The sequence below is a fragment of the Bos javanicus genome, chromosome 23, assembly GCF_032452875.1.
Source record: "Bos javanicus breed banteng chromosome 23, ARS-OSU_banteng_1.0, whole genome shotgun sequence".
Classification (NCBI taxonomy): Eukaryota; Metazoa; Chordata; class Mammalia; order Artiodactyla; family Bovidae; genus Bos; species Bos javanicus.
Window position 1 is genome coordinate 30,388,054 of NC_083890.1, and position 22,970 is coordinate 30,411,023.

The 22,970-nt window shown below is 43.6% G+C and overlaps 1 protein-coding gene, 1 long non-coding RNA gene and 1 other non-coding gene across 3 annotated transcripts; 2 read left to right on the forward strand and 1 right to left on the reverse strand.

Annotated features, from left to right (window-relative positions):
- Positions 1-654: 654 nt before the first annotated feature.
- TRIM27 (tripartite motif containing 27) lies at positions 655-15,804 on the forward strand. Its single transcript, XM_061398645.1, has 8 exons — positions 655-1,461; positions 2,644-2,739; positions 4,679-4,909; positions 8,683-8,705; positions 10,544-10,659; positions 10,779-10,811; positions 12,505-12,531; positions 14,164-15,804. The coding sequence occupies exons 1-8, from the start codon at positions 1,042-1,044 to the stop codon at positions 14,757-14,759; spliced, it is 1,542 nt and encodes a 513-aa protein (XP_061254629.1). The 5' UTR covers positions 655-1,041; the 3' UTR covers positions 14,760-15,804.
- A 769-nt stretch (positions 15,805-16,573) lies between these two features.
- LOC133236557 (uncharacterized) lies at positions 16,574-21,050 on the reverse strand. Its single transcript, XR_009732922.1, has 3 exons — positions 20,814-21,050; positions 20,411-20,652; positions 16,574-17,735 (listed from the first exon to the last, which is right to left on the reverse strand). It is a non-coding gene; the product is annotated as an uncharacterized LOC133236557 (long non-coding RNA).
- TRNAL-CAA (transfer RNA leucine (anticodon CAA)) lies at positions 21,000-21,105 on the forward strand. Its single transcript has 2 exons — positions 21,000-21,037; positions 21,060-21,105. It is a non-coding gene; the product is annotated as a tRNA-Leu (tRNA).
- Positions 21,106-22,970: the final 1,865 nt, after the last annotated feature.

Sequence of the window (22,970 nt, forward strand, 5' to 3'; positions counted from 1 at the left end):
AACCTCCTTAGGGTTAAAAAGTTGTACGGAAGTCTCCCTCTTCTCTGGGGTATAATTACTCCCATTTCACCAGAGAGGAAACTGAAGCTCAGAATGGTAGACCACTTTGCTTAGGCACAGTAGGAAGTAGCAGAACTGGGCTTGCCTGTTTCTGTCACAGAAATGTTTTCATCTAATAATTAAGCCTTTCTTTTACGAAACAGAACTGCGAGCGCCTGTCAATGGGGTTGTTTGATAAAGTTCCTCACAGACTGGGTGGGGCTGAGTCGGCTACTCCCAGCCCTCTGGCCTACCGGGGAAGCCAGATGTCTCTTCTTCCCACACCAACACAAAGCTAGCTTTCTCTCGCCGCGGCAGAGGCCTGGGCACCAGAGAGGAAACCCAACAAAAGACCCGGGATCCAGGTCCAAGGCCCAAGGCTCGGCGGGGGCGCCCGGAGCGGGCAGGCAGGGGTTATACAGACCCCGCCGCACGCCCCGGACACCACCTGCCTCTAGGACCCCGTAGCCAAGGAGCTTCTGTCCGCGCGTTCCGCCCCCGCGCCGGCGGCGAGGCCTCCCGGGTTCCCAGTGAAAGAAACCGTCCAGGCCTGAGGCCGGAATTTCCAGCCTCACGCAGGAGGTCCGGCCCAAGCCCCGCCCCCGAGCCGCCCCTTCCGCTCGCGCAGGGGTGGGGCCTGCGCGGCCGCTGGGATCCGCTCCGACGCGGCCACGTTGTCCTGCGTGTTTTGAGCGCCAGGCTCCGGGAGTCCGATCGGCGGTGATCTTGCTGTCCCTTCGCATAGTCGCTGGGCTCGGTGGGGCCGCGGTACCCCCATACTCCCTCCGCCGGGCGCAGCGGCTCAGGGAGAGGCCCGGCCACCCCGCGGTTCCAGCGCGCGGGCGCGTCTGGGATCGGCCCGGGAGGCGTCGCCCTCCGTCAGCCCGGCTGGCCTTTCCGCACCGCCCAGAAACAGCGGACAGGAGGGAGCGCAGTCGAGTTGGGCTCCGCGCTGGGCTGGGCACCGGGGCCCATGCCCGTTCGCCCCCGCGGGCCCGCGCCATGGCCTCCGGGAGCGTGGCCGAGTGCTTACAGCAGGAGACCACTTGCCCCGTGTGCCTGCAGTACTTTGTGGAGCCCATGATGCTCGACTGCGGCCACAACATCTGTTGCGCCTGCCTCGCCCGCTGCTGGGGCGCGGCGGAGACCAATGTGTCGTGCCCGCAGTGCCGGGAGACCTTCCCGCAGCGGCACATGCGGCCCAACCGGCACCTGGCCAACGTGACCCAGCTGGTGAAGCAGTTGCGCACCGAGCGGCCGTCGGGGCCCGGAGGCGAGATGGGCGTGTGCGAGAAACACCGCGAGCCCCTGAAGCTGTACTGCGAGGAGGACCAGATGCCCATCTGCGTGGTGTGCGACCGCTCCCGCGAGCACCGCGGCCACAGCGTGCTGCCGCTCGAGGAGGCGGTGGAGGGCTTCAAGGTGAGGGCCGGGCGCGCGGGCCGGGGAGGGGCCGGAGCGCGAGTCGGACAAAGGGAGGAGAGAGCCAAAGGGGCTTCCTTTTTTCCGCCTAGAAAATGGCTGAGCCGGACGTGTGGTTCACAGCCGTCATTTCCTCTGTCCGCTCCAGAGCCTCGGCACTGAGATTTGGGAGGAAAACCTGTAGCTGTTGATTAAGCCAGAAGTCTCCCCACCCTCATTGCGTTATGTGCCTCTGTGTTTACCCTCTCACGGGCACATTATACATGACGGCCCATGGAGACCCCTCTTGACTGTATATAAGATAACTGTAAAACCACGTACGCAGCGACAAGCTTCAGAGACGCTCGCATTCCTGTTGGCTCCTAGATGATCTCAGACAAAACACAGTCGGACGTTGCCTGGCTGTATTCACATCAAATAGATGCCCATCACCTCTCCTTTCCCCCAGCACTTCCCTGTGCTCCGTCCTCTTCTAGAACCTCCCGGAAAAGAACAAGTTCCTTACTGCCTAAGTCATTTAACCACTGTGAGACTCATAGGAGATAAGACTTATGAAGACTGAGTGAAATAAAATGCTGTGTGGATCCCCTTGTGAACCAACAGATAGGCACAGCTCAACAATAACATGGGAATAAAGTATTAAATATAAAACAGTTGTAAGACAACATTCAAGGCGTGCACATAATCTGTGTTTGAGGACTGCAAGAACATGCACACAATTATGTACATGTGTAAATGTGAGTACATTCATGCAAAGTTATTCACTGAACATTTATGGTGCTTTCAAAATTACGATTTTACTCACACTGAATACTCTAGTAGGTTGAGAAGGTGGTGTTGGCTCATGTCACACCAGGGGAAAATAGGAGAAGTCCTTTTCTCTCCCTACCCGTCCCTGAAAGCTCGACAACTAAAGCCTTCCAGTCCATTCACCTTTCGACTAAGCCATGTGGTATCCTTCCAAAGGCAGGTAGGTGACCCACCATTTAAGATACAAACTTAAAGATACAAACTACCAAAGGAGAGATGTGGTGCCACGGTGATGGCAGTGTGATCCAAGGACAGGCTGTCACCAAGAACTTGGCATCATGAATGTGGGTTGCACAGGTGATAAGCAGAAGAGTCACACTGGTGCTAAGGCCTGCCTTATCTTGAACTGTACACCTGTTTTTGCTTTTTCAGGAGCAAATCCAGAACCAGCTGGACCACCTAAAAAGAGTGAAAGACTTAAAGAAGAGGCGAAGGGCACAGGGAGAGCAGGCGCGAGCTGAACTCTTGGTGAGGTTCCTGGGAATTCACAGATAATATCAGTTCTTTTTTTTTTTTTTTTTGAGGGGCAAACTCATCGTGACTGCTGCTGCGGTAGTGGGGAAATGCTGCAGGATACTCGCTGCCGACCCAACTCTAGTGCGACCCTCGGGACTGAAGTTTTTTTTTTTTTTTTTTTAATATCAGTTCTGTTGGTCACTCTTTTATATTGTAAGACTTGTAAACTTCCCTTAACCTTGTGCAGTCAGATCACCCAGAACTTAATAGGTACGGGTGGAACAACCTTACATGGCAGTTGGGAATTCACCTGGAGAACCAAGGGGCTCCCACATTTGGGGGGAAAAGGATGAAATAGTCAACTTTAAAACCCCTGGAGATCTGACCTAGCAAAAGTTTAATCTGCTAGCTTTGTGCAGATCAGGGTTGATCCAGGTGAAATTCTTGGGCGTTGGTTAGTGGCCTTTTGTATTGTTCTACAGACAGATGCTGACAGTGGCTTTCCATAAACTTGACTGTTGCTTCTTGCTGGAATGTTCTTTTTCTTGGCAATGATTCTATTCTGAACTTTTCTCTTTGTTCCCTTCTCCTAGTTTCCCAAGGCCTTTGTGGTAAGGATATTTGGGGGAGAGGGTGGTTGTTCTGGAAAAAATAGTCCCTTACCTTTCTGTAAGGACTGCTGCTGCTGCTGCTAAGTTGCTTCAGTCGTGTCCGACTCTGTGCAACCCCACAGATGGCAGCCCTGGGATTCTCCAGGCAAGAACACTGGAGTGGGTTGCCATTTCCTTCTCCAATGCATGAAAGTGAAAAGTGAAAGTGAAGTCGATCAGTAAGTGTCCGACTCTTCGTGACCCCATGGACTGCAGCCTACCAGGCTCCTCCATCCATGGAATTTTCCAGGCAAGAGTACTGGAGTGGGGTGCCATTGCCTTCTCCCTGTAAAGGACTAGAGAGTAAATATTTTTGGCTTTGTGGCCCCTATCTCTATCACAAGCAGTCAGCTCCCTTGTCGTAGCTCAAAAGCAGCTAAAGACACCATTTACATGAGTGGATCTGTTTCCCAATAAAATTTTACTCCAAGGGAGTAAACACGGGAGTTTGCTGACCCTTTATTCCGAAATAAGCTTTTGTGGAGTCCCTCAGTTGGGACAAGTGAAGGAAGGACAGACAACCTTTGGCAAACAAACTGTGCCAGTAGAGAATTATGCTCAAAGCCAGTGAGACAGAAGGCCAGATTGAGGGAATGGATTACATGTGAAAGGGTTAAGGAAACTAATCAAGGTTATTATGTGAGCATTGTTGTAGAAGTTTTGCTTGTATGTTCCAAACCATCCTCCACAGGGCACCCATCTGATCATGTGACTTCTCTGACAGCCTTTCGTGGTTCCCACTTGCAGTGAAGTCCTGCCAGGCTTCTCATCTCTTACTTTATCTGCCGTCTTCACAAGCACTCATGTGCTCCAGCCAGACCCCATCATTTGCCTTTCCATTCTTTGGCCCATGGCATTTCTTCTGCCTGGAAAGCTCTCCCGTTCTTTGACCATAAAGTGAACTTCTAGTCATCCTTCAAGACTCTTTGTGAACACTGCTTCTGGGAACTGTATCAACTTCTACTGAATGCTGTCACCCTACTTTTGCTTATCTAGCCATGATGACATGTATCACATGAACCTGACTCTCACTTGACTGAGTTCCTTGAGAGCAGAGACTGTGGCTTTTTTTTTTTTTTTTTTTTCAGACTGCCTTGATTATCACTGGGGTAATTCAGTTCTCTGCCATTGTATATCCAGTCGATAAAGACTGGAAAAGAATAAGTGAGTGAACAAGATGCCTGTTTTAGTATACTGGGATGAAATAATGAGGTCTTGGGGTAGATAGACAGGGGAGAAATGTGAAGGGCTCTAGAAGCAGCCTTTCCTCTCTTCACTGCCCTTCCCTGTGGTCTACACAGAGCCTGACCCAGATGGAGAGGGAGAAGATTGTTTGGGAGTTTGAGCAGCTGTATCACTCCTTGAAGGAGCATGAGTATCGCCTTTTGGCCCGTCTTGAGGAGCTAGACTTGGCCATCTACAACAGTATCAATGGTGCCATCACTCAGTTCTCTTGCAACATCTCCCACCTCAGCAACCTGATTGCCCAGCTGGAAGAGAAGCAGCAGCAACCCACCAGGGAGCTCCTGCAGGTAAGACTGAAAGCCCCCTGCCAAGACAGCTCCTGCTCTGCCAAGCAGTATCCAGGGCCCCCTACTCCCTTGTTGAAACTCTGATTGTAGCAAGGGCATGTTGGAAGGGAAATGTACAATAGAAGCCCTGGTTGGCCCAACTTGGGTCAGTCAGTTGCACCGTGTCGTGGAAAGGTCAAAAGGAAGACCTGTCCTGCTCAAGCCTGTCCTGCACTGATAAGAGGTCTGATCACAGGCAAGGCTCTTGACCTCTCTGGGCCTCAGTGAACTCAGTTACTCATGTAATGAGGAATTTGGCCCACATGTCATTTAAAGATTATCCTCACCCCAGTATCCTATAATTGTAACATGTATGTGTGCACTATGACAACCACAAAATAACAAGTACCACAAGAAGTGGTCAGCCCAAGCAGTCTTGGGATTTAATCTTGGTTGTATGGGTGATAAAGCTGCAGTAGACCCAGACCAGCAAGACCACAGGAAATGAGCTGATTGTTTGTTGTTTGTTCGTTCAGTGCATATGAATTTTCTGTTCTGGGTCAAGCAGTGGAATTAAGTGAATAAATAAGCTCTCCTGAAATTTAAATTCTGATGTCGAGATCATATGATAAAGAAGTGAACAAACAAGTATCATCAGTGTTGCCATTAAAAAGAGGCTGATGGGTTTAGGGTCAAGAAACTATGGCCCACCACTTGTGTCCTGCGAGCTCATTGTGTTTTTTAGTTTTGAATAGATGGGGAAGAAAAATCAGAAGAATGTTTGTTATTTTGTGATATGTGAAATTGCATACAATTCAAGCTTCATTGTCCATACATTTTTATTAGAACATAGCCATGCCCATTTATTTGTTTTGTATTATCTGTAGCACCAGAGTTGAGTAGTTGTGCCAGAGACTGTATGGCCTTTTTCTTAGAAAAAGTTCACCAACTCCTACTTCAGATTAAAAAGAGAAGGCTTAATCTTGAGCTTTAATGAACACCAATATTTAATAGCTAGAGAGAGAAGGAAGAGCTTGCAGGGGAGACAGTTTACCAGAGAGGCAATATGTGATCAGGGAGGAAGAATGTTTCTGGAAGGAGGGAGTGGACAACAGAGTCTAATGTAGTTGAGGTGAAATAATACGAAGGCTGAGATCCATTTGGTTTAAAAACATGAGCATCCTTGATAAACTTTGTATAGAGCTGCCCGAGTGGAGCAGTCTGGGCAGGAGCCACATGAGGAGAAGTTGTAGTGACAAAGTGAATGGAAGATGTGAGAGTAAATGACTATTTCAATAAATAAGGCTATGAAAGAGACATAAAGAAAATACTTGGAGATGAGGTCGAATTGTGGGGCTTTATGGGGAGAGGATGCTTAAAGAAACCAGTTAAACATATCTTTTAAAAAAATGTGGGAAAAAAAATGTGGAGAGGAGCATCTGTTGTAAAGATTCAGGTGAAGAAAATTTACTGAAGCTCTAAGGATGAACTCATCTCTGATGCACTGTTTCTGAGAAGGCAGAAGGAAGGGTACTGAAGCGTGTAGAAGGGACTTAGCTTTGAAGTATCCTCTGTTGTATAAGAAGAAAGGAGGGTGGGGACAGGTAGATGCAGCAGGTTGTGAGGATTGGTAGCAAAAACGTCTTGGCTTCTATCCTCTTCTGCTGCCATTGAGCAGGGGTTAGAGAAAATGAGTTTGAGGATTGTGGGAAAGTTCTGAAATTACTGTTTCAGAGTATGGGAAAGCAAATTGGTTTGCAAGACGTAGTTGAGTTACTTGGTCAGTGAACGTCAGTTTATATCAGAATTTGTCCAGTTGTGTGACTTTTTCCCGTCCCGGCTTTGCATTCTATGATTGTGACTGTTCTGGTTCCAGGCCTAGGGAAAGCTGGTAGTTGGGTTCATCCAGGATTAGGGCTTTGCAAGATGTGAGAGGTTTTTTTTGTTTTTGGCCTTAGCCACACTATTTATAGGATCTTAGTTCCTTGACCAGGGATTGATCCTGGGCACATGGCAGTGAAAGCACAAAATCCTAACCACTGAACCGGTCAGGGAACTCCCCCTGTTCTGGCTTTTTGATTATGATAAAAAATACATAACATAAATTAACCATTTTAACCATTTCAAAGTGTACAACTTGGTACATTTAGTAAACTTAATGTTATGCAACCATCACAGCTGTATAGTTCCAGAACACATTCATCATCTCAGAAGGAGACCTCATACCCATTAAACAGTCGCTCCTCATCCCTTTCTACCCAGTGGCAACCACGGGTTTGCTTATTTTTTTAAGGTATTTGTGAGAATATTTCTGAACACATGGACCATGAAATCAAAACTAGATGATAAAGAAAAGTAGAGAAAGAAGAGGGCAAGTTGTGGACTCCATGGGGGAGAGTGGTCATGGTAGAAGTCATTTGAAAAGTAAACTGAATCTTAATGTGGAGAACGAGAGCATTCGCACTAAGGTCAGGAACAGGGCAAGATGGCCACTGTTGTCTAACTGTATTTTAACGTATGAACACACACACAGAGGAATGTTATGCAACTATAAAAAAAGAAAAAGGAAGATACCTATGGTATAACTGATACAGAGGAGTTTCTATAATGTATTGGGAAGTGAAAAAAATCAAAGTGCAAAATATAGATTATGCTTTTTGTGTAAGAAAGAAGAGATAATTAGAAAATACATGTATCTGCAGGTATTTGCAAGGGAAACACTGGAATGATAAACCAGATAATATGGGGAGAATGGGATGAGAAGAGATAGGAAAAAAGTGACAGATTCTCTGACCAAGTCTCAGATTTTTTGAGCACCGAAATAATTAAGAATAGTGATGAGTTATAACCCATTGAATAAAGTAGGAATTGATGGGTCCATACTAATAATAAATAAGGGAAAATTCTTCCTTCCAGTAGACTGTCGACTAAGTAATGTACAAGGAATTTTGAGGCAAGAAAATGATCATTTGGCAGCTATCATAGTGAAAGGTAATTTAGACAATAATTATCTACAGATGCTAAATCTGAGAGGGAGTTCGATAAGGGCTGGAATGTTAATTTCAAAATGTCATTTGAGATTACTTTTTAATTACAAAAGGAAAAATAGTAGCTATAACATACCACCAATAAAGAAAGTAAATATCAAGTATTTAGAAGGAGACATAATGTAAGCTTGAATTTAATCATGGGGCAATACCTGGGAAACCCAAGTGGAGAGATATTTTTAAAATAATTAGCCTGTATTAAGGCAATATCGGGGTCTTCCCTGGTAGCTCAGCGGTAAAGAATCAGCCTGCCTGTGCAGGAGACATGGGTTCGATCCCTGGGTTGGGAACATCCCCTGGAGGAGGAAATGGCAACCCACTTCAGTACTCTTGCCTGGAGAATTCCATGGATAGGGGAGCCTGGCAGGGTACACTCCATAGGGTCACAAAGAGTCAGACACGACTGAAGCAACTTAGCGCACACACACACACACAATAATAGGTCAAAGAAAGCAAGCTGGGCAGGCAGGTAGGCAGTTGTGGTCCAAGAGTGAGATGCTTGAGTTAGTAGATTTGAAATCTTGAGATCTTTGACCAGCGTGCAGGATGGGAATGCAGGAAGGTGCTGGAATAACAAATAGTGTGTATCCCAGTTTCCTCTGCCCAGGTTTTACACAGTGTGTGCTCCTTGTCTCCCTGGTTTTGCCCAGGAGGGCCAGCCTGTAGCTCAGTTCTAACAAACATCTATGAGAGAAAACTGACATTATAAATGATTTCTCATGGTTTTCATTTTCCTTTCTCTTGTAGGACATCGGGGACACATTGAGCAGGTACAGTTTTCTCTTTCCCCAGTGCTAAATCAAGCCTAAGTAGACTTTCCCTCATACTTAGAAACTCTGGAAGGAGCCCAGAGCCTGAGGACATCTTACCAAATTTGACACATATCCTGTCTGTCCCCGAACTGAGTCACTAGTGTGCAAAGAACTAGATGGACTGTAGCTCTTCTCAGTAAAACTAAGGAATTATTGACAAATACTGAGGGTGAGGAGTGAAGTGGGGGCCCACTTGAGAAGGTGCTGGTAGTCTATGAGGACACGTCTGTGGAGAGGGTGGAGGCACAGGGCCTCGGGCAAAGTGCAAGGGTATTTTATAGTTTTTGTTTCAGAATCCTTTCTCTTTTGTTATCTCTGTCTTTGTTTCTGGTTCTCTTTTTTCTGTAATGGAGAAAATACAGGCTAAGAAAAGTGTGACCAGCTCAGAAATGAGTCATGAGTTACCTGGATTCTGGCTCTTGTTTTTATTATTTCTCTACTGTATCATCAGATGGACAGTGAGGAAGAGCTACCTGGAAGTTGGAACATGACCAAGCGGGAAAAGCCCAGAATGGGCAAGAAGCCACAATTAAATTGTTTTCAATGTTAGATGGCAAGGACAGATGGGATAGACCTTGGGGAATATAATGTTTGTTGTAGGAATGCCTACTGGGGTAAAGCCTGACTTTGAGGAAACTGAACATTGAAGCTAAGTAAAACCCTGAAGGGTGAAAACCCTTCAGAGGAAGTGCAGCTTGATTGTGAGAGAGCATTGGAGGAGGAGATGGGCTGGAAGGGCCTTGTGAATAGAATTATTGATAGAGCTGAGCTTTTTGAGGGCTGCTGAGATGGGATGGTACTGAGCTAGAACTGGTACTAGTCCCTGCCAACTGGCCCTAACAAATACTGCCCTCACTTGCTGCTTTTATTTTTTGGTGTCAGTCTAGTTCTGAACTAACACAGAGATAGATCCTTTAGGTTCTAGCATCTTTGAATGTTAAGTTCGGGTTTGACTCTGAAAAAGTTTTGACTTAATCTTTGACTTGACTTAAACATAACTAAAACATTCTGCCACCATTAAAGAAATGTGCAGATAGCTAGCCCAGGGCTGGTTTGGTGGCTCCAGTGATTATCATCAGACTCTCAGGTTTCTCTCCATTTACTCTTCTGCCATACATAAGCTATGCTCCTCATTCTTACAGCCCAAGAAACTTCCTAGAATGCTAACCAGTAGGAAAGAAATAAGTCACATTCCATTCCTTTTTAAGCAGACTTCTCAAATTAGTGCAAGATACTTGTTAGCTCTCATTGGCCAGAGGTTAGTCACATTCAGACTAGGCAGGCATGAACCCAGTAAAATTTGGAAGGTGAGAGAAGGGATATTGGGTGTGTAATTAGCAGTCAGTGTTTGCCAGAGACCCTTTGAGGGGGAGGTGGGTAACTGGATATTGTCCAGAGAGTACCCGTCTGTCTGAAAATGTCATTCTTGCCATATTTGGGAACCTGAGGGTTATGGGTCATTGCCTGCCATGAATATCAAGGACTTGATCATGAAATCTAGTGCTTTCTGGCAAGGTCAGGCTTATATTCAGTTTAATTCAGTGAATCTTTCTGAGGGCATATGCCATTTGAAAAGCCAGAAGCTAATGCTGTGGGAGAATATGAAGGTAAGATGACTCCCCTATTCTGGTCCAGAGGATCACAGTCTAGGAAGAGAATAGGAAAAGGGCTCTACTGGCTCCTATTAGAGTGTCCACCAATCCACTGACTGGCCAGTTTAGCCCAGGCTTTGTCCTAGACCCTGAAAGAAGTTTGGGTGGGAGTGGGGGATTCACTATGGATTTTTTTAAACGTAGGGCTGAAAGAATCAGGATTCCGGAACCCTGGATCACACCTCCAGACCTACAAGAGAAAATCCACATTTTTGCTCAGAAGTGTCTGTTCTTGACTGAGAGTCTGAAGCAGTTCACAGGTAATGTGAGAAGAGGGATCTCTGAGGGTTTATGCTCTGAATAACTGTATTGCCTGAGAGGAAGTGTTTTCCAGCTAGATAATGGAATGCAAACTGAATATCTTCTTTTCTCCCCATAGAAAAAATGCAGTCAGATATGGAGAAAATCCAAGGTAAATTTATCTACTTAATGGACTTTTGATGTTAAAGTTTCCTGGAAAGATAAACATCTGCACCAGAGTATGGGAAATGGGAAATGGCTGGCTTCCCCTAATATTTCACATCTTTCTTTTGGCTTTGTTAATTTTTTCCAATTTGAAGTCTTTTAACTAAATACACTCATTTCTCAATCTACATTAATGGAAGAAAAAAATATACAATCCAACAATTAATGCAGAATTAATTTGGTTATTTAAAAATTATTTTTAATTGAGAAAGAGAATCAAGAGAAACTATTCTAGCTATATTCCATTTTAGCTAGTATTTATAGTTATAATTTATCGAGTTTCTGCTGCATGTGGGCACTCGTACTGACCGGGAGGAGGAAGAATTGAGCATCACTGGTTGAGGCAACACCTCGAGGGCAGGAACCTGGGTAGGAACAGGGATTCAGGAGTCTGGCTGCCTGGGTCCTGGGCCCACCTCTGCCACCTGATAAGCATTCTACACTGTATTTTCCTCATTTGTAAAATGAGGAAGATAATAGCTCCTACCTTACAAGGCTGTAAGGATTAGGTTTACTTACAATTTCTGAAGCGTTCTAGAATGGAGCCTTCATGTATATTTATTAAACAAAGTACTCTAGGTATTAAAAGGGCACTCTTCAAATATAACATTTTCTGCTCATGGTAACTTATAAGCATATAACACATATGCGTGCATGCTAAGTCACTTCAGTCATATCCAACTCTTTGTGATCCAATGGACTGTTGCCTGCCAGGCCTCTCTGTCCCTGGGGTTCTCAGGGCAAGAGTGGGTTACTATGCCCTCCTCCAGGGGCTCTTCCCCACCCAGGGACTGAACCTGCGGCTCCTGCACTACTGGTGGATTCTTTACCACTGAGCCATCAGGGAAGCCTTAGCCCATATGGCTGTTTTCAGCCCAAAATGCTGAAATTCCTAGGCAGCTTGATATAATCTGAAACCCTTATATGTACTTAATCACTTTTCATCTTTACTATAAATTACAAGTCCCCATAATTTTTATAATTTTCTATATAAAACTTTATTTGTATGGCATCTTTTCAGATACATACGTTTTTCACATCTGGCAACATGGATTTAGGGAATGCTCACAAGCAGAACAGGGACAACAACACTTAATACCAAAAGTGGTTAGCTCAGACACGACATTCCTTGATCTGACTCTCCTTTATTTTTCCTGCTCTTCTCCTGCACTTAAGTAGCCCATTGAGAACATACCTGTGAAAATGCTTTGTCAACTGTAAATGGTGTAGTTTGCCCCAGCTTGGTAGTGGGTGTCACTTGAACCACACATCCCCTAGAACAGGTAGCTTATGAATCCAAGAGTTATGTATGATGTGGACTTAGAACCATGTCTCTCCCTGCAGAGCCAGCTGACCCACTGAGGAGTGGAATCCTTAATCTTGCCTCAGTTTGACCCCATATGCTTCCAGTGCCGAGCTTGTGTTATCTTTACGCTCAAAGTTCCCAACCCCTCTTCCCTTTGAGCTCTTGGCTGGAAGATGGAATCTTAATGCTGTATGAAGAAATGAATGCAGGACTGACAGCAGGGGTTCTAATGGAAACCATTGCTTTATGATGACTCCTAAAGCTCCTTCTGTTGGGTACTTTCTACAAATCACAGATAACTTCCATAACTTCTTTTCTCTTTTGTTTTTTTCAGAATTGAGAGAGGCCCAGTTATACTCAGGTGGGTGATAGGAGACAAAACCATTTGGAAAAGGAGTAAAAATCCTTATCAACCTAACTACTATTGTGAATGATTTTGGAAAGTGCCTTAATTTGAATTCTTTAGGTTACATTTATTTTTTAAAAAATTATAACAATCACAAAAATTTGTTATTTCTATGTGTTTGTAATATTTGCTTCCTCAAATGCCTCAGATCTGAAAACATGGACCTTTGAAATATGAGGAAATTGAATTCAGGTGCTAGGAAGGATTATAGAGTTGAAACTGTGGTTTCCAAAAATTAGCGCACTGCCACTGCTAGTACACTGGTCCACTGCTGTGCCCACCCAGCCTTGGGCAGTGTGTGGTTTACAAAAAGCATCCTTCCAAAAAGATTGAACTTGCCTCTTATTCTGAGAGCTAGGGAAAGTCTAGGAAAAATCTGCCATTGTCCCTTCTCTATGGCTCAGATCTAGAGCTGAAACTCTCCCTCCCCTTGACAATCACCTTCACCTGAGGTTCACAGAGTGGCTAAATCTATGATCTCAAGCTCATCTGAGGTTTGTATTCACTTGACCACCTTCTGTTTCATGGGATCTTCTTCATGGACAAACAACATGTGTGTTAGTTGCTCAGTCGTGTCCAACTCTTTGCAACCCCATGGACTGGGGCTCGCTGGGCTCTTCCATCCATGGGATTCTCCAGGCAGGAATACTGGAACAAGTTGCCATTTCCTTCTTTATCATGAACAGAGAGACTCTACAAACAGCAGGTCTTCTTTCATTAATGTCCCCTGGTTGTGATCCATATTTAATTCTTTCAAGATTGAATATGTTGCTTATGTCTTGCATTTCCTAATATTGCACTGGGTACAGTAGAGGGAACCAAAGAGCATAAGGCACTGACCTACCCTTAGAGTTAAATGTCTGGTTGGAGGTATGAGGTCTACCCATGACATGAGGGAATAAATGGGCAACTGTTGTGAACAGATTGTTGAACCAAGAACCGTGCCTTGAGGTTCTTGGTCACCTCCACCAGTTGTCATGAGCCTTTTGTGGGAGACAGTCAGCCTACCTGAACTATGGTTCAGAGAGATAATGTTAGGGAATCTTCCTTCTGAACAAGATATGAAGAACAAGTGAGAGAATAGGTCAGTGATTTTAAAACTGGAAACCACCACATGATTGTCAGATGCATGTGGCATTATTTAGTGTCTTTATCTGACATAATATGAATATCTGTATGTTTCACAGCAGATCTGTTAGTGTTGGTTGTAGAGTGCTACACCACACCGTGTCTGTCTAAATACTGTAAAGTTCCGGCCCCTGAGGCTTTCGGATTAAGGGGTTGGACATACACTTAAGAAAACCTTAAATTCAGCTTATCACGGATATTGTGGTTTAAAATGTGGAAAAGCAAGTGGAGGTAAAAATTTCAGTACTTCCAATATATCCTAGCTAAATGAGATAACTAGCTAAGCCAAACAGTAATTTTGGGAATGTCTGCTTCAGGGTGGACTTGAATGTATAAAATGAATGTGTCTTTGCTGGAGAGCTCTTACTCTCTTCTCAGGGATAGGAGAAAAGCTGGGTGTTCAGAGTGGGCTGTCTTGGTGCTCGGCTAATCCTCCTCTGCCCCTGTGTTTCTCTGCAGTGGATGTGACTCTGGACCCAGACACGGCCTACCCCAGCCTGATCCTCTCTGATAACCTGCGGCAAGTGCGGTACAGTTACCTCCAGCAGGACCTGCCTGACAACCCTGAGCGGTTCAATCTGTTTCCCTGTGTCTTGGGCTCTCCATGCTTCATCGCTGGGAGACACTATTGGGAGGTAGAGGTGGGAGATAAAGCCAAGTGGACCATAGGTGTCTGTGAAGACTCAGTGTGCAGAAAAGGCGGGGTAACCTCGGCCCCCCAGAATGGATTCTGGGCAGTGTCCTTGTGGTATGGGAAAGAATACTGGGCTCTCACCTCCCCAATGACTGCCCTCCCCCTGCGGACCCCTCTCCAACGGGTGGGGATTTTCTTGGACTATGATGCTGGCGAGGTCTCTTTCTACAACGTGACAGAGAGGTGTCACACCTTTACTTTCTCTCATGCTACCTTCTGTGGGCCTGTCCGGCCCTACTTCAGCCTGAGTTACTCTGGAGGGAAGAGCGCAGCTCCTCTGATCATCTGCCCCATGAGTGGCATCGATGGGTTTTCTGGCCATGTTGGGAATCATGGTCATTCCATGGAGACCTCCCCTTGAGGAGGTGAACTCAGGCCAGAAGGGCTGCTGGCCGTACTCCCACCCCAGGCATGAGGCATCTTGTTGCCTTGCCACTTCCTGCCCATCACAGCTGGATGTTCTTACTACTTTCCATGCCCTGCAGTGCAAGACAGGATGTCTGTGTTCTCTGCCATCCCCTCCCTTCCCACGAAAATTGTGAGATGTAATAAGTTATCGAGATTGCCCAGAAATAAAAACCAGATGTCCACCTCCAGTGTTCCACACTTCTTGGTCTTACACATTACTGGAGGGGATAAAGAATATGGATAATCTTGGGTTAGGAGAGCCATTCAAGATACTTTCACCTGGGCTCAACCCCATATAGTGATCATGGGTATTTGCTGTCATTTCTGAACCAGGGCTTCTTTCTGAGAACCCACAGTTGGGCTATAAAGTCCTGTCAGCATGGATCCCTTTGTCCCAGTTTTTCCTTTGGGATTAGTACCTCTACTTCTGATTCTCAATCTGCTGTAGTTTTATTAACTCCATTAAAGAGGCCTGTATGTGTTTTGATTACAGTTATTTTACAGTAATGGTGGGAAATAGCCCCACCTCTGTTAGGCTATAATGTTCTAACCAATGTGCTCTTTGCCTCTATCTTTTTGAGGGCTTTGTCAGCTCCCTTCATTCTAATGAAAAGTGTATCCTGGTCCTGGATGCACATCATCCGGGATTATTTTCTGCTCAGCACCACTCATTGTTCCTACCTCCCCTCCCACTTCCATTTGTGGACTGATGGTCAGTCATACCCTATCCCTGGAAGGGTTCTGGGGCAATATTCCAGGGGATTCATTGACTTGTCTCCATTTTTCCCTTCTATTTCGAGGGAAGGGGGAGTTTACCTTTCCAATGTATGTACATCAAGGGGCTATTCCATCCCCATGGCCATTGGGTCACGAGGCATTCTGAGGTCGGAAGGTCAAGGCAGATCACTAGCGTAAGCCCCCATGATGGTTCTTAGTCTTCTCTTTCTTTGGGTACATGCTCCTCTGTTTAAAAATAAAGTGAGTATGGATGTTGTTTACACTGTTGTTGTTTTCTGGGTCTTGGTAGGACTGGGTTCATAGATATTGGAGGAGGAGGCATGGTTAATGGTGTTGATTTCCTCTATGGGTTGAGAATCTCATTCTGGTCAATATTTTACTTTCAACTGGATGATAAAACAGTACCATGTCACTACTTTCTACTGGTGCTTAGAAAGTAGTGTTGGACTGCCACAGCCTATAGCTTTGTATTGGCGAATCCTGTCACTTCTCTGGGAAAGTGTTCTCTCAAGTCCTTATTATAACTGACAGTGGGTGTGCAGCGATGCTTGGTATAGATCAGAGCGCCCAGAGCTTGCTTCCCACCTCAGAAGCAGCGGCCTAAGCCCTTAGGGTCATGGAGGTCACCACATTCTGAGGGGGAAAACTAGGCTGAGAGGACAGCTCTTTTCCAGGAGGTTTTCGATCTTTTCTGCTTTTGGACATGACCTCAAGACGACAGATTTTGTGGTCTTAGTCTTGTACCCAACATTGTAGTTCATGGCTGAAGATCATGCATTGGTGATATGTCCTGATACATGTATTTATTCAAAGGTTTTAAGAGAAATAACCAGGAGCTACAGAGAGGGGCTTCCATGAGGCTAGGTTAGCTTTTGCTGAATAGTCTCAATAGATATAAATACATGTGCTAACATATATATTATTATGTATATAAAATACTACTACACAGATATAGAGCAGTGCTTAGCACATAGTATGAAGTGCTTTGTGTACAATGGCTTATTTAATGCTCTTAACAACCCTACAAGATAAAGTGGATACTGTTGCCTTTATTTTACACAAGAAAATTGAAGCATAGAGAGGGTAGTGATTTATCCAAGGTGTACAGTTATGAAGCAACAGGGCCAGGATTCAGACTGAGGTGAAATACATGTCCACGTACATCATATCCTGCCTCACAATATCTATGGATTATGCTTTTCTGCATGGAAAGGTAGAGACTGAGGCCTTGGGATGCCAGTCTGTTGACCTGGGATACCTGCCTTTAACAGTAAGTCTGTCTATTCTAGATTCAAGAATTCGCAACTGGAAAACTGCGTAAAGAGACCCAGTCAGAATGGCATTTCAGTTTCACTTAATATAGTCCATTGGGACAAGGATGAAGAATAAGAGCCCATAAAGAGGGCACCTTTCTTGGTACCAGTCCCAAGAAAATGTGCCCCTAGGAAAGATTCCCTGATCCTTGCTGCTTGACTGACGGAGCTGTCTCCAGGCTAACAAAAGGTCTCACACTGGATCTGCTTTATCTCCAGTAGACTCAGTGCTAATAGGAGCAGCATCTTAATGAATTTTTATTACTAACAGCAGCAGCTGGAGCAGCGGTAAGCAACCTCTTTGGATTCAGCAAAGCTACTTTCAATTTGAACTGGGATATACTACAAGACTGAATATTACTAACAATGCTGAATGGGAAAATGTCTCAAAAAGACTGTATACTTTACAGTACCCTTTCTATGATATGGACAAAAGGTTTGTGGTTACCAGTGGGCCACGTGTAGGACAGGGTAGAGAAGGAGGGTGTGAATTGATGTGTTTTGTACTGTTTATCTTATGATTCTTATGGGTGGTGGGTTTAGAGGTATTAAAAAGAACATTTTTTAACCTGTCATTTTGAATGAAGTTAAATGAACTTTGCAAATGATCTGCAGGAAGGTAAGCATTTGAATTCATCAGGTCACAATATGGACCCCTTTATGCAAACATGGGATCCAGTTCTTTTGGTTCCTCTCTGGTCCTTAGAACATTTGAAGTTAATTACATATTACATTTGAAGTTGAGTGGTACTTCAACCACTCATTCTTTTGTTTTTTTGTTGCCTCAGGAAAATTGTGTTTGTCTTCAGCTGCTCTTGTTTTTTCTGATACTGATCTGGTGGGTACAGAAGAGCATCTTCCCCAAGAGCAGACAAGGCCTAGAAGGGAAAGTTTCAGAGAATGAAAGGAAACTGCCATCTAGGATACGCAGTTGACAAGATGAGAGAATGCACATGACAGTTGCCTTAAAGGCAACATTTAAAAGCACTAAGAAAGTAAGAGCAAGAGCTAGCATATAGTAAATAGATCCATTTGTTAACATCTTCATCAGTGATCGTGACCAAAGTATGGATGGAAATCACACATCTCCCAGCAAAACTAGAAAGATTCTTAGTGTACCAATGATTTGTGGGTTGCTTCTTCACAAATGCATGACAACAATTCATTCATTCAAAAAAAAGTTAAACAGTGTTAGGTGCCCCAGATGAACTTGACTGTTGAGAATACAAGAGAACCTAACTCTGTCCTTGGAAAAATTAATAAAGTCAATTAAAAGGAGAAAAAAATAACATGAAATAGTGGGATGAGGCAAAAGACCATTTGTGGGTAAGTGAAACACTGTGCTTTCAGGAGACCTCAGTGCCAACCATGGTGGTCAGGAGAAACGGAAAGCCTAGATCTGCATTTCTTCCTTAGGGCACTTTTTCTTGAGGTTGAGAGGTTAGTACAAACTAACATGGCCCTGCAATAAATTTTGACTTGATTATGCAATTAAATCACTACACTCTTGCACCTCCTTTAACCCGGTAATTTCTTTGAGAGGTCTTTGTAAAGAATAATGAGAAAGTTCAGTCAAACCAGTGTAGATTATTCTAGGTGAACTGACTTTGCTAGAATATTAATAAAGCATTAATACCTTAGATTTTACATTGTGCAAACAATACTTAAATATAACAGTATTGCCCCAAGTACATTTCCACATAAAACAGTGAAGAGATTAATTTCAAGGTGGGAAATTAAATCCTATTCTTTAAATTGGTATAAGCAAACATAGTCATCTTTTTTTAGTCCCCTCCACTCTTGAAAATTTTTTTTGTTGTTGAGCCCCGAGGCATGTGGGATCTTAGTTCCCCTGTCAGGGATGGAACCTGTGCCCTGCACAGTAGAAGCAGAGTCTTAACTACTGACCACTAGGTAAGCCCCACCCTTTTAAATTTTGAGGCCTTTCAAAATCCTTCATTCAGGTGTTTTCAAAAAATGTACACTGGCCTCTGGGAAGATCTGTTGCACAGTAAGCATTGTTAATAAATTGTAAAATTGTTTACATATTTAATTATACCTTACCTATTCCAGAAAGTACTTCAAATCATTTAAAGCATAAAATCAAAATATCAGGAGTTTAATATTCCATAAAGGAAGAAAGAGATGGAACTAAAAAATGACCAGGAATAAAAGTAAATGTTAGCAATGGTAACATTATAAGCACATTAAATGTGGGCCACAGTTTGGTTTTTAAAGACTCACATAAGAACCTTGTAAAATTTATAGCTCACTATAAAACTAGAGTTTTATATCTATAGTTTCTATACATGGAAAGTAGTGTTTAAGGGACTTAATAGGATTCTTGTTAGTAAAAGAAATTTCTTCTTGGGTTCTTAGTAAATAAAGACTATCAGAAGGGTTTATTTTTCGTAAAATGAGTTTCACAATTCAAGGAAGGATGAACACCTCAAAGGCTGGGTAAGCAATTTAGAGAAGAATATAAAAATCCTTGAAACATGAATATTGAACCTCACTAATAAAACTGTGTCACCCAGCAAAATGTTTTGTTGTTAACCGTTTAATCACAGTATTCTGTTGGTCATCTTTGGGTTATCTTCTGTAATGTGCGTTCAGTCCCTGGGTCCAGAAGATTTTCTGGAGAAGGAAATTGCAGTCCACTGGCAACACACTCCAGTCCTCTTGCCTGGGAAATCCCATGGACGGAGAAGCCTGGTAGGCTAGAGTCTACAACTGAGACTTCACTTTTCAGTATTCTTGCCTGAAAAACCATGGACAGAGGAACCTGGCGGGTTACAGTCCATGGGGTCGCAAAGAGTCAGACATGATTCTGCTGCTGCTGCTGCTAAGTCGCTTCAGTCGTGTCCGACTGTGCGACCCCAGAGACCGCAGCCCACCAGGCTCCCCCGTCCCTGGGATTCTCCAGGCAAGAACGCCGGAGTGGCTTGCCATTTCCTTCTCCAATGCATGAAAGTGAAAGGGAAGTCGCTCAGTCGTGTCCGACTCCTAGCGACCCAATGGACTGCAGCCTACCAGGCTCCTCCGTCCATGGGATTTTCCAAGCAACAGTACTGGAGTGGAGTGCCACTGCCTTCTCCGAGACATGACTAAATTGCTTCAGAATTTGGGGAGGTAGGTGGGCAGTGTGTATTAAAAGCTTTTAAAACTGGATAAACTTTAAGAATGGATATATGTATACATGTAACTGAATCACTGAGTTGTACACCTGAAACTAACAAAACATTGTAAATCAACTATACTCCAATATAAAGTTAAATTAAACTGGATAAAGATCTAGTGACTCCACTTGTAGAATTTAAGGTAATAATTACGGACATCTGAAAATATTTCGCTTTCAGCCTAGTTGGAAGAATAATTTCTTACTCTTTGCCCTTCAAGGTTTCATTAAAATATGTGACCTTCCAGACTCAAAGCTCATATTACTTTGCACAAAGCTGAGAAAGAGCTGAAAAAGTCTGAGTCAGGAAGTGTGGCACGTTCCCCTTATTTTCACCCCGCCATCCCTTTAAAAAATCGCCATTTTATCTACTACCTGGCAATGGACGCCACGGAGACTTTCAATCAGGAATATCCGAGAGTGACCAGGAAGGTCGGGAAGCAAGCGTGTCACACTGAGTTTCTCCGGACCTGGAACAGGTCAAGCTCTTGCGTAGAAACTGGTCTCATCAAGTCTTGCATCGGCGGGAGTTGTCGCCCTACAGGACTTTCCAAGGCTGTTCCTCGGCCGTCACTTTCGGAGCCCCAAACAAACACTTCTCCAGTGGCAAGGCATATCTGGGGACGAAAAGGAATCAGAGACAATAAAATGGTCTATGCCATAATATCTGGGGCTTTTGTTGGATTTTTATTGTTCCTCAAAAACTGTCTTCAAAAATAAGCCTGGGGCAAAAACCACGCTCAGGGTTTCGGTAAAGATGAGAGGCTGGAAAACCTACCAAGCGACTTGGGCTATAAACGTCGTTCGGTTCTTTCTTTCCTTCCCTCCAGAAACATAAGCTGTTTTCCTTTTCAAGCCACGGGTGGCCTTTTAGTCTCGATCCGGAAGTTAACTTCTTCCTGGACTATACGTCACACAGACGCTGATCTATTTTAGTGGAAAATCTTTCTGTTTTTCACGAGGTGTCAGGATGGCCGAGTGGTCTAAGGCGCCAGACTCAAGCGAAGCTTCCCCACCTTGGGGATTCTGGTCTCCGTATGGAGGCGTGGGTTCGAATCCCACTTCTGACACATTCCTTTTTTTCCCATCTTCTAATTTCTAAAACAAAATATATTGAGAAGAGCAATATGCGTATGTAATTTACCAACACAGTGTTAAAAACGGACTTTAAAAAATTTCTCACAGGGACTGCTAACGAAAAATAGTAAAAGTTGAAACATCGCGATATTTTTGGAAGTCACGAGATTTGGGGCGAAGGATTAATAACGACGGGAGAGTACAAGAGGTTGGTTTTTCTGAGACAGCGCGAGGAAATGTTAAAATAGCGAGATTTGGAACTCAGATAGTTCCCTTTCCCTTGGTATTGGAGAAGAAAGTGGGCGTGGTCCGGTGCCCCGCCTGTTTCTCCTGGTTGCTCTTCCGCTTCTTCCCAGAGGCCCGGCCGTGAATACTTCCTGCAGCACTCCCTGCCAAGCCCACTCACCTGTGGCTCACGTTAGTGCTCGTGTGTGTGCTCAGTGGTTCAGTCCTGTCCAGCTCTTTGGGACCCCATGGACTGCAGCCCTCCAGGCTCCTTGTATCCATAGTGTTTTCCAGGCAAGAATACTGGAGCGGGTTGTTATTCTAGGGGATCTTCCCCACCCAGGGGTGGAATCCGCGTCACTTGAGTTTCCTACAGTGGCAGGAGGATTCTTTACCACTGCACACTGCTGTCTGCAAAGATATTTTATATAGATGTTTAATATAGATCGATTGGATTTTTATTGATTTTAATATAGATCTATGGATCTATATTATTTATAAGAAATTAACGATATATAGATTTATGGATTTTATGGGTCTATAAATATATATAAATTTATGGATTTTAATATAGATCTATTTATTTTATATTGAACATGGTCTCTCCGTGTTCAAAAGTCATGAATTAGTTCTCAAACATTTCCTTTGTAAATTAGGCACAATCACACCCTCGCTGGCATCTAATAATTATTGTTTTGTTTCCTAGTCAAAACTGAGTGCCGTTTTAACTCCTGAATAAAATATGAAAGTTACACCTTTCTTCTCCTCCAAATCTAACCACCAACAATATTTTATTATATTTTGTACACTCCTATTTTCTCTGAATTCATGTATATATAATATATAAATATTTTGTTTTTACAGAAATGAAGTCATAGGAAGTATACCATTCTCTGACTTTTTTTTTAAACCTAATGTATCTTGGGCTCTTTCCGTGTAAACACTATCTTTTTCCTTAGAATGAAATGTTGCAAATAAGTACACAGGATAAATATAGTCTATTTCATTTATCCACTTTTTTTCCCCCTAGACATTTAGGGTATTTTTAATCACCATTCTTCCATCAAGTATATCATGAGTGCTTTTTATGTACCAAGGAATGCAGTTCTGGAGCCATGGCAGTAAAAGTATAAAAATAAAATGGAATAGGATAGAATTAAAATTAAAATTTAATTTTTTTAAACTCGTAAAATAAACTTATACCTTATGTTGCTTATATTCCAGTCAAATGACTGATTCTGCTCAGGAACACCATATTCCAGGATTTCCTTATCTCTCAGGAGAAGAATATACATATCCCAGATTCCAAGACTAATGACAGCTATTGAAGATTCATATATGCATGGTAATGTATTTCTGTCATTATGACCACTCATGACTGTACTTGTTTGATCATTGATTTTTATCCTGAAATAGTCAAAATGTAAGAGACTAGGTGGGTGAAAAGAAAGCTGGTTTATTTAAAAATTAAAGCCTGTAGATATTTGAAAACTTTGAAACTCAGAAGATAGGTGAAATATTGGAAGTATTCATTTACTCTGAGACTTCCCTTGTAAAAAGAGTTGTTTGTATTACTCTCATAATTCCCTGCTTTCTGTTTCAGAAAAAGATGTTAAGTATATCCAAAAAGTTT

Bases quoted from the DNA above. Each gene is read 5' to 3' on its own strand.
- TRIM27 (XM_061398645.1), top strand. From the start codon at position 1,042: ATGGCCTCCGGGAGCGTGGCCGAGTGCTTACAGCAGGAGACCACTTGC. The intron at 4,910-8,682 runs GTAAGACTGAAA...TTTCTCTTGTAG, and splicing joins CCACCAGGGAGCTCCTGCAG to GACATCGGGGACACATTGAG. The intron at 10,660-10,778 runs GTAATGTGAGAA...TTCTCCCCATAG, and splicing joins GAGTCTGAAGCAGTTCACAG to AAAAAATGCAGTCAGATATG.